At 41.2% G+C, this 12,184-nt stretch overlaps 1 protein-coding gene across 1 annotated transcript in view; it reads right to left on the reverse strand.

The window, feature by feature from the left end:
* Nucleotides 1-12,184, reverse strand: part of USP46 (ubiquitin specific peptidase 46) — a 53,363-nt gene that overhangs the window by 7,673 nt on the left and 33,506 nt on the right. Inside the window, exons 5-7 of the mRNA XM_006922493.3 lie at nt 9,691-9,767; nt 2,375-2,458; nt 2-196 (exon numbers count right to left, since the gene is read on the reverse strand). Of these exons, the coding sequence (XP_006922555.2) occupies nt 2-196; nt 2,375-2,458; nt 9,691-9,767 (356 nt within the window). The remainder of the gene's footprint in view (nt 1; nt 197-2,374; nt 2,459-9,690; nt 9,768-12,184) is intronic.

Here is a 12,184-nt window from a genome sequence, read left to right on the forward strand (position 1 = left end):
GCCACAGTGAACCACCACAGCCACCAGGTCATACATGCGGTCGAGGTTCACCGCGTCGCTGGACGTGTTGAAGAGCCGGAGTTCCAGCGGGAAGACCACCCGGTAAGAGAGCTTGGTGTACCTGTGCAGCTGCTCCATGTACTTGAACCGCTTTAGGTGCAGGGCCAGAATCATGGGCAGCTTTTTCACTCTCATCCTAAGAGACCATGACATAGAAAATCAGTTGGACCCAACACCCGTTAGGGGAACAGAATTCACTGTTACCTGCACAAATGGAGAGCAGGAAGGGTCTAACCAACTTCAAACCAGTAAATGACCAAACCACTCATAAAAATAAAGGTATGCTTGCTTATGCAGAGCTAACTTATCCTATATTCTCGGCTACCGGGAGCAGAGTAAGCAAGAGAAAAATGCAACACTAGGTCTCTGGTCAAAGGAGACATTCCAGAATTTTTGTACCGATAAAAATAAAATGTGCAATTGCTCTCCATCACTGCCCTCTGCCTCTTGGGGGGAGTAATATTTGAACAACCACACCCCCCACACACACCTCATCCCAAGATAATGGAGATGAGTGGTGACAGCTTTTGAGAAAAGGAAGTTGGGGAGGCAATAAGCAGAAGGGTGTGATCTAGACTTCCAGAGTCCAAGGACCGGTGGGGACGCTCAGACACCACACGCGGCTGACATCAGGAAGCCAGGCGTGCTAGTCTCACTCTCACTCCTCACCCTGGGCGCTTGGGCAAGTCATTTCCCTTCTTTGGCTCTCAGTTTCCTCATTCATAAAATGCAAGGGCTGGCTCAGGGCTGCCATTCTGTGTCTGCGCTCATGAGCGCACTGGTGATGTTAACAGATGCGGGGTGTCTGCGGCCGAGTTTCGACACTGCTACTTTTTTATTTTGAAGCCCCTCCCTATATTTGACCATACTGAAGGTTTGCAAAAACCTGCAGTAAAAGAACTGTTCTCTTTTGTTTGATGCAGAATTCCCCAAACTTACATAAACACAGAAGGCTTTTTTTTTTTCTACTAGATGACCATTCACGTTCCTTGGTCAAAAGGTCACAAAGACAACAGTTTATGTAGTTAACTCTGACAGAAGAGAGGACCCTCCGGTCACTTTCCAGGCCCCCCATGCTATGAATGTCCTGAATTAGTGTAAATGCTGCTCAGCTTGTGTATGTTTTCAACGCATATTATTTAAAGAGGACAAATTTTAAGAGAATATTACTCAGGAATCTAGTGAGGTTAAGACTCCGTTCATAAAACTAAACAAAATAACATGAACAGAAACATAAGAATTACGAAAAACTCCATATTTTTAGGAACACATGACATTTTGGCGTATAAGACCTCCAGAGCTGAACAGAAAACACCTTCATGCCACATGGGAGGACCTGGGCTGACCCTAGGCTGACCTGGAATATATGAATGCGACCAGAAGCAAGCTCCCCTGACCGCTAATGAAAGGTAACCACCTACCTACCACCTCCACTCCACCTGCCACAATGACTAACCTTTTTTAAGTTTTGATGCAGCAAGAAAAAATGTGTATATCCAGGGGAGAAGGGCTGGGAGGCTGGACAGAGAAATTATTTCAGCCTTAGCTCTAGACCCCTGGAGGTTTAGACAGCAGTAATGAGCATCTGAGTTACCCTGAATTATTCCACAAGCATGGACAGGGTAAATTTAAACTCACAGTAAGGCTTCACAGGATAATTAAAATGTCAAGTTTCTTGGCTTCTGGGGAAAATAACAGGGAATCGCTGGTTATCTTAGGTAGTCCAAGAGCGGTAACTGGCTGGTTGGTTCTGGTAAAAAGACGGGTGACCTTAGATCTTATATCAATTCACAGTGTGCCAACTTTCTTATCGCCTACCCATATAACTGATGAGTTGATTTCCTCGTGATTCCTTATTAAATAATTAATTTAATTTTTTAATCTTTTATATCTTCTAAATAAGAAGTTCCATTGTTTAGGCAACACTAACAATGTTACTGGGTGACTACTGTGTGTTATTCACTATGCTAAGTTCTTTTTATAATTCACCTTTAACCCCTAGAGGATAGTGATTATATTTGATCAGCACTTGTTTACCCAGCACAGTATCTGGCACATAGTAGCACTCAATAAATATTTGTTACATGAACGAATGAATGAATGGACAAATGAGCAAACAATCGGATGATTGGATGACTCTCCAAGGTAGGCATTCTTATCCTAGATTTCACTGGTAAGGAAGCTAACTGACTTCTTCAAAGCTAGTTGGCTATGAGCCCATGGAACTGGAATTCAAAATCAGATCTGTCAGGCTACACTGTCTGGTTCCTTCTCACAATACAAAGCTACCCCTTGAGCTAAATCCTTTACCCACCTTTTCTGTGCTTCCTGTTTGCTGCAGCACGTTTCACAATAATATTTCTGTTCACTACACAGTGTTTCTGTGTTGCTGAAGTCTCTGTAGAGAAAAATATTTTCAACTTAAAAAGAAGTCCAAACTGTACTTGTAAACCATGTTTTAAACTCCCTGTTACCTGTAGGGTAATTTTTAAGTGAATGTGAGGAGAGAAGTAATGAGAAAAGATCCTTCTTATGAGTAGGTGCTATGATGCCATTAGAGCATGTCTGCTAGACCAGGTTAAGATTTCATCCTGAGAGATTTTCAAGTATAGCTCTATTTAATGAGAAACAGATGTTTCCAACTGATTTGGGGGGGCGGGGAGGGGAAGGTTTAACAGAGTAAAACTAGAGTAAAAGCGCACTGCAAAGTTGAGTCCAGAAAAAGTCAATCACATAAAATGCAAGGTGACATTATTGTGCAGTTAATGAAAGACATTATGTCTCAGGTGGTCTATATTTTCCAAGAGCACAAAAGTAAAGATAATAAATGTAAACTGTATATTGAACTTAGAAAGTACCCAAATTATCAGGAGATGACCGCTTTCTACCAACCCTATGCTCCCATACCCCAGAGGATGAGAACTTTAGCTTGCCTCCTTTTAAGAACAAATGCCACTCTGATGTTATATCTGTATTCACTGTATTGTGAGGATTTATTGTACTGCTTCTAATTTCCATTCTTTAAATGTCATGGCTTTTCATTCTCTTCCGGTCATCAAGATTCTACTTACCATTCCTGTGGTACTACTTCAAAGGCTGAAAAGAACATCCAGAATACAATAATACCCTGGAATCTTAAAAAAGTCTATGACATTTCCTTATTCATAGGGAGTGTCCTAGCACTAGAATCATCACATTTTATTAAACAGAAAATGTTACTTATTATTCTCATGGTGCAAAGGACTCAACTACTTAGAGCTTATGAAAAAACACAGATTGTTCATTTACTAAATCCCCAAATGTTTACTGACAGCACTCTGGACTAGGTGTTGGGTAGTCACAGAGAGTACGTGCCCTCACACGGCTCACAGTCTACCAGAAACACATGCAAGTGAGCCACTTACAACAGTGAGTGTTCAGTGCAGGTTGAACACGAATCATTTCACCCAACTGATTTCCCTGCCTAAAACCCTCTAACAGTTCCTCAGTGTACTTAGGAATAAAATTCAAATTACTTGCCATAGCAGACAGGCCAGCCAGCCTCAGACCGCTGACTACTCTTCTGACTTCAACTCCTGCCCCACCCCCACCTCCTTCACTCTGCTCCAGCCACAAGGGTCAGTCTTCTCCTGTAGCTCAAGTGTCACGCTCTCCCTGCCTCAGGGCATTTGCAGGTGCTGTTTTCTCTGCACTAACAGCTCCTTTCCAGACGCTTCCATGCTGGCTTTACTCATTTAGAGCTCAGTGTAATGTCACTTTTACTCAGTGTTAATGTCACCTCTTGCGAGAAGCTTTCCCTGTTCACTCTCTCCAAATCCACCTAGCCCCTACCCTGTAGCTATCTTGTTTTCCTCTGAGCACTTACCGCCATCTGAAACTATCCTCCTATTCATTTGTTACTTGCTTCCGCTCTGTGTGGGTGGTGACCCTGTCTGTTTCACTCACTGCTATAGCTCTAGTACTGAGAACATGCCTGATGCATCATGGCACTCACCAACATTAGTTGGCTGAATGAATGAACAAAGATAGGAGTGTGTGTACAGAGTCCAAGGAAAAGCACAGAGGAAGGAGAAATGAACTTGAACTGGGGTTAAATGAAGACATTTCCCCAAGGGGCAATACCGGAGTCAGGTTCTCAGACTGAAAATGTGCTGGGTAGATAAGATACAAGTATTGCAGACAGAATGACGTAGCACAGGGTCAAGGAGTCAAGGTACGGCGTATACTTCTTAGAAGCTGGCGTACACCCTGTGGCTCTGGAGTCCCACTAATGGGTCTCAGCAAGGAAAAGACATAATGAGACAGTGCTTTTTTAAAAACACCACTTCTGAAAGAAAAAAAAAAAAACACCACTTGTGGCAGCACCACAGAGGGAAAACTGGAGGGGGTCAAAAGAAAACAATTTAGAAGGCAATTTTATTCAACCCTCACATTTCAATTGCTTGGTATATAATACAGACTCAAACTTAGCTGAATGAATATGGGCTGACACCTCAATGGAGTAACTGATGTGAAATCTTTTCTTGGCCAACACAAGTTTACTGGGGTAGAATGAGGTGAGGGCCAAGAAGAGGGGGAGGTGAGTATGGGTGATGATGGAGATTTACACCCTTGGAACATCTACCACGGATAAACTTCTTTATTCAGCTAAAAAAAAAAAAAAAAATTAGAATAATCAAGGTGAGGAGAACCATAAAGAAGGAATTAAACACTTCCTATTCACTTGCTTCTCAAAGACAGTTGTTTTCAAACATTTGTAGACCCAGATAGATAGAAATATAGCAGAAGTTAGTACTTCATTTAAAGACCTGATTTATAAATATTCACCATCCTGCCCAGTCCCAGCTGGCTGGAAGCTGCTGCCATGAGAGACAGGGTAATGCTTTTAGAGTTGAGAATTGGGAAATGAGACTGAGTTAGGAAAAGGGGATGACCGCGGCAGGAAATTCCGAGGCAGACCGGGCCTTCAGCTGCTGCCGTGCAGTTGTTGGAATCAAAACAAGCAACGAAGGTTGAGGACACTTTTCAACAGGAAAGTCAAAGGGGAAGGAAGGACACAGTAGAGATTCTTTCTGACACGCAGGATGAATTCTCAAAGCACAGAGGAGAGGTTAGAGGAAAAGCACAAAACTCTTTGTGTATTTCTTTAAAAAGAGTTACAGTGACAAAGCGCTATTTAAAACTATACCTCCAGAACAAATCTAATATGAAATGCACACCTTTATAAAGGAAACTATAAAACCTTATACAAATGTATACGAGAAAACTTGAAAAAATGGAGAAAGACTATGTTCATTGATAAGGTTATGTATTATAAAGACAGCTATCATGTCCAACTTAATGTCTATATTTGATATTTTTTAATTAAAATCTTAACTTTTCCACTCAACACACTAGTTCAAAAATTGATTTAAAAAAAGCTCAAGCAATACTTCCTGATAATTTTCATGTCATGCATGACACACACAGAAAATGATTTACGTTCTATAGAAGGGAGCTGGGTAAACCGAGCAGCTGCTCCCTGGCTCTGCACTGCCTCCCAAGAACTGAGGGGATCATCATACACCTGTAACCCATTTTCCACAGCACACCAGCTGGGAAGCTGCTTTGTTCTACAATCTGCAGCAATGGTTCTCCTGGCTGTTGACCTGCGGAGCTTTAAAAACAATCTCAGTTCCTACCTCCCCACCATCAATACATCAGAATCTCTCCAGTTAGAAGCCAGGCTTCCTATGTGGTTCCAATGTGCTGCCAGGGCTGAGAGCCACGATTCCCAATACTCTGTGAATGTTAACATACACTTGAATATTCTGGAGATGGTATCAAAATGCAGAGTCTGATTCATTCATTCATTCATTCATTCATTCTTGGGAGAGACCTGAGACGCCACAGTTCCAATGAGACCCCAGGTGACATCAATGGTGCTAGTCCATGTGAGACAGGCTTGTTGACCTAGGCAAGTTTGCCTTCCCCTCCAGGAAGCGGTTCTGGAATTTTTCCCTTGTCCCGTACTCAGCCCTCTCCACTTTGATGTAAAGCATGAGACCCCAGCATTAGAAACAAGTCAAGACCCGGAGAAAAGATAGATGGCCTTGGGCCACCTCCTCTCCCGTAGGTGGCAAAGGAAACAGGCCAACTGGGAGGCAGGTTGGATAGCCTCGGGACACCCCCCACTCCCAAGAAAACAAAATCTCGTAATTCAGACAGTTGTGGGCAGACTCTCTCTTGGCTGCCTGTCCTTTTCTCTTAAGTGTATATTTTCACTTCAATAAAACTTGCACTTTCCTGCTTGTTTGTCCTGTCTTTGAATTCTTTCTTGAGGCATAAGACAAGAACCTGGTCACCGAGATCCGGGGCGAGGTCCTTCTTTGGACTCCTGTCCTGCTGAGCTCTCCAGCATCACATGGACCTCTGTTTGGCAAAGAACTAGAGCAGTGGTTCTGAAACTTTGGTGGTATCAGAATCACCAAGAAAATTAATTAAAAATAGAGGCCTAGGCTTACTGAAGTTGAATATAGCCTGGGCCTCGATTTTTATCAAACTCCCCAGGTGATTCTGATATACACCAAAGTTTGAGAACCACTGACCAGAAGAATATTAAAGAAAAATAAAAGAAATCCACTAGAAAGACTTATGTGTCAGATATTATGAAATACCATATAACATCGGGACTGCAAATTGGTGCAGCCACTATGGAAAACAGTTTGGAGGTTCCTCAAAAAATTAAAAATAGAACTTCCTTAGACCCTATAATTCTACTTCTGTGTATTTATCCAAAGAAAACCAAAATTCTAATTTGAAAAGATATATGCACCCCTATGTTCACTGCAGCGCTATTTATAATAGCCAAGTATGGAAGCAACCTAAGTGTCGACCAATAGATGACTAGATAAAGAAGATGTGGTATATATACAATGGAATATAACTCAGCCCTAAAAAAAAAACAAAAAACAACTCACCATTTGCAACAACATGGATGGACCTAGGCGGTATTATGCTATATGAAATAAATGAGACAGAGAAAGACAAATACCTATGATATCACTTATATGTAGAATCTAAAGAACAAACAAATCTAAAGAACAAAATATAAATGAACAAACAAAATGAAAACAGACTCACAGATACAGAGAACAAAATGGTGATTGCCAGATAAGAGGGGGGTAAAGAGATATGTAAAAAGGTAAAGGGATTAAGAAGTACAAATTGACAGTTCCAGAACAGTCGCAGGGTTGTGAAGTACAGCACAGGGAACATAGTCAATAACGTTGTAATAACTATGTATAGTGCCAGGTGGGTACTAGACTATGCAGTGGGATCACTTTGCAAATTATATAAATGTCTAACCATTACATCTGAAACTAATATAAAATAATATTGCATGTCAACTCTAATTGAAAAATAAAAATTAAAAAAAAAACTTAAAAAAGAAAGAAAATACCAAAACCAAAATACAGTCAGAAAAACAAAATAGAGAAATTAATAGACAAGCGTGTGGCAATGGAAGTGTGGTGGGATATATAAACGTGGTACATAAAAGAAGTTTCTCAAAATGAGTAGAAAAGGAATTTTTTAAAAAATAAGATTAATTTTTAAAATAGTTTTGGGAGAATTAAAAGGCTACTTTCCTCTGAGACCTAACTGATCTCCCCAGCACTGGAAGAAAGGAACTTAAGTGAGAGGAAGACGAAGGAAGAGGAAGGTGGTTTCAGAACACAGCACTTGAGGAGACAGGGAAGATCCTGTGAAGGAGTCACAAGAAGCAACTAAGGCACCGGAAGCAGATGACAAGAATACCAGAAAGGCCAAGGAAGGATAATTAAGATAAACTTCACGTATTTTAAATTTTGCCTGAGGCCATTCCTGAACTTTTCAAAGGGAGAAAAAAAAACCTTTCTCAGTACCCTCCTGATACAGATGGCTCACTTTGCCTAAGACATAGGTCTGAGGTTTGAAATAGCAGAATTATAGTTCAGTGGCAACATGGATTTAATGGCTTCTCTAGACCTGCATCCTAAATTTAACCACATTTTATATCATCATTTCTCGGGGACAAGAGTTCATTGAACACACATTGTTATCAATCACCAAAAACCACTCTAAAAGGAGGAGGCAAAGGTGTTATATTTAAATCCCACAATTCCAGCTTGATTTTTAACTTTTTCATCATCAAATATAAAATAAAAATATCACATCAGAAGAGATATAAAGACATGTTAAGAAAATCCATAACTCTGATTTAAAAAACTAACCCTCAAGGATGCAGACCAAATTAAACTATGAAATGGGCTACAAAGGAACCCAGGCCATAAACAGAACCATTCAGAATAGGCCATCCTTGTCCTATGGAACACTTTGCAAACAAAGAGATGACAAACTTGTCCTAGACGCCTGGACCTAAGCATTTGGAGACAAGGCTGAAATGCCAAACCACAGGAAGTGCTGAGGCAACTATCAGAGCAGTGTTTGGGGGCAGGGGTTGGGGCATCAAACTCCTGGGGGGCGTCGAACTCCCCAGCTCGTACCATACATTACACCCAGATGAACCAAGAAGTTTTTCCATGTTGGAGCTGGTGCCTTACTTAGCCCTGAAAGACAACTTACTAACGGTCAACCACCACAGCAAGTTCCTTTAATCTACTTCCAAAAAGTTCCAAGTAACCTGCGCTCCTGAAAGAACAATTCTGTCACCTGATTCTTACTGATAAAAATAAACAGTGCCTTGTTATGACACTATAAAATGTCTCTGAGCTTTGGTATCTTAAGCATTGGGGAGGCCCCTGACCACTCGGTCCACACTGGCGCCTCACTAACGGGCACTCTCCAGGCCTGTTTAATTTCCTTCAAAGCACCAATCACCATCTGTGGATTCCATCGTAATGTAAGTGCTGCGAGACTCGTATCTGATGCTCACTCCTCTATCGCCAGCGTCCAGAACAGGGCCAGGTTAATTATAAGCATTCACAGCCTCTTGATGAAGAGGAGAGGGAAGAAGAGAGTGAGGAGGCGTAAAGGGAACCGTGTCTCTGAGCACATTTTCAGTATACTGTATCTGCAGTTATCCTGGGCACATGCGCGGTTCTTACACGCAGACTCCTTAGCTCTATGCCTCCACTCAACCCTCAGGAGAGGAATTTTTTTCCCATGAATGATCTCTATACAATGCTGAGAGATGGAGGAAAAGGCAGTTCCCTCACTGGTTCTCAGCTCAAAAGTGCATGATTTTTAAAATAATAGATTAGCTTAGAGAAAGAAAAGTCAAGGTAGGCATCTATAGCATTTATTAACTTAATTGTGTAATTGTGCGCGTGTGTGTGTGTATGTGTATGTGTGAGAGAGTGACAGACTGATGAAAGCCTCTTTAATACATCTGTATTAAAGACTAAAGACTTATTTTTAAACTTAATGACTAAAGGCTTCCATTTGATCCTCTCTCTTCTCAGCAGAACTCTCCTCCAGACCACATATACTTATTTTTAATCTCTCTTGGAAAAGAAGAAATAGAAAATAGGATTATATTGGCTTAACAGAAAGGAAGATTATCTCCTGAAGAAATACAGGATATTTTCCCCCCACTTATTCACTAGCCTGATCAAAAGCTCAGACCACAGTCAAAATTCATGAGATTACCTTAGACAGTGGGTAATAGATGTATTCTGCTCCACATCAACAGAAAGGTCAAGAAAATCTTCATCTTTGCTACTAACCTGAAGGCAAAAATACACATATATTAGGCACGAAATACATAACACAGCACACCTTGAACACTTACAAGTAACCAAGAAAACCATAACTGCAATAAAAGTCATGTGTGGCTTTTGTACACTCACTGGCAAACAACCCAATCTAGAGAAAATCCCAAATTCTCAATTTAATCTTATTTCTATCCTAGCTTTGATTCAGAACTTTTAATAATTAAAATTCAACCCAATTTCTTCTCCTCTCCATTCATTTTCCTCACTGTTCCAAAGTAGAAAGTATCGGACAGATACAGCTCAAACTGGCAGAATGATAAAAATGAAAATGGAAAAAGGACAAGAGGCTTAGAAAACCAACCACTCAAGTGATCACCCCTTCATTATGTTATGTGCACTTTCTGCCAGTCCCTTGAAATCATTCCCTTCCTCCTGAGCCTCATCATTCAAACTGCATGAGGGGCCAGGAAGTCCAATCTGTGACAGGCTGGAGAGTCGACTGGCTACACATGCAGTTGTCCTTTGGCCTGAGAAGTGGTCATCGCTTGCAGAACTCTGTGCTGTGTGTGATAACCATCGGACCTGGAGCTGGCCTGGTGCCTTGGCTCACATGGGCCCCACCATACTGTGGATTGCTCTTAGCCAAGCTGGTTTACTGGCCCGGCCATTTCCCAGACCGCCATGGCTCTCCCCATGCCAAGGCCTGGTCGCCTGTCTATTGAATCTCACCGAGTAAGGGTCTGCATTCCAGCAGTTCACCAGCAAGCCTAACATTTTACTGTCTTAAAGTGAGAGGGATAAACCATTCCAGCAACCACCTTGAGGTGCTCAGTCAATTGGCAGCAAAATGAAAACAGTACTCCATGAAGTGTGACAATTACCCGACGACCCAATACTCCACTGCTAGGGAATTATCTAAAGAAATATTCAGACATATGAACAATCTTTCATACTTTTATAACTATATACTTAGAATGTGTACTGAGACAGACCACCCAGCTCCATATCCTATCACTGCTCCTTATAAAGTGGAGGACTTAAGGCCAGTTACTTAGCCTCTTGTATCTTAGTTTCCTCATCTGTAAAGTGAGGACAGTGAAAGTATTTTTTGAGGTTGTTTTAAGGATGATATAATACATGTAAAGCGCTTTAAGTAAGCACTCAACAAAACAGGATGGGTAGAAAATTTTAAATGGTCTAAAATGGTAAAAAAAAGTTGGGAACAGTTTATGATACTGTGGGTATTATATTAAATGAAAAAGTAGGCTATATAATTATATATAAATTCCAATTTTGTATTTTAAAAGCCTGTATATATTTACACACACACGCACGCACGCACACACACCCTTGTCTTTATCATCCTACTTTAATTTTTTCATGGTGCTAATCACTACTATAGTAGAGTGCATGACAGGTCCTAAATCTTCACCATTGCCTATACTGGCTTCTTTGCCACATGACTTTACAGATCCTCTTATCAAGAAGTATGCTTCCCTACCCTTGATACTGAGTTCAGCCATGTGACTTGCCTTGGTCAGCGGAATGTCATAAGACATGTTATAAACAAGGGCTTGAACAGCACTTATAAAATTGTTCTCTTGCCCTTCTGTTATTACCATGAGAAGAACTGACCCAGGCTAGCCCACTGTTGCTAGGAAGAATCTGAGAGACCCATGGAGCAGAGCTGTTCTCAGTGAGGTGCCTAGCCTTGAGCCAAACCCCCAGCTAGCCTGCAGACAGACACAAGAGTGAGCCGGCTGAAATAGAAACACAAGTTCAGCCAAGTCTAGCCTAGATCAGGCAACCCTCAGCCAACTCATAGTTGCATGAATAATAATAATAAATCATAGCTGATTTAAGTCTCAGAGTTTGGGGGTGGTTTGTAACAAAGCAACTGATAACCAATACAACTACAGTACTCCTTGAATAATGTGGTTTGTTCAACATTGTTTCATTATAACACTGACGAGATGCAATAGGGACTTAACTCTTGTTTATATAAATTAGCCTACTGGTTTAATTGTACATTGTTTCTCTGAAAGTCACAGAGCCTACTGATGACGGTAACTGAGAACTCCCTGTACTTAACATTATAAATACTTTATTTTTATTTATTTATTGTCTGTTTTCCTCTTACTAAAATGACTATTCAAAAGACTGGAATCAGTAATGACTAAGATCCTGCCATTCCAACTCTCCTGCAGAAAACTATAAACTCAGATAAACTATGAACTAAAAGCAGCTACCTTTTGTTTGTGGAGGGTGAACACAAACAGGCAGATGGGGGGACCACATTTGGGGGTGAAGAATTGCACAGAACGCGTTCATGATTTCACAGCCTTTAGCTGGGGATCTGGGGAAGGGGGGATGCCATCTTTCTGGTCTAGGAGCCAGAAAACTGAATCTGGGAAACCATGTCCACTGGA

The sequence above is a fragment of the Pteropus alecto genome, unplaced genomic scaffold, assembly GCF_000325575.1.
Source record: "Pteropus alecto unplaced genomic scaffold, ASM32557v1 scaffold57, whole genome shotgun sequence".
Classification (NCBI taxonomy): Eukaryota; Metazoa; Chordata; class Mammalia; order Chiroptera; family Pteropodidae; genus Pteropus; species Pteropus alecto.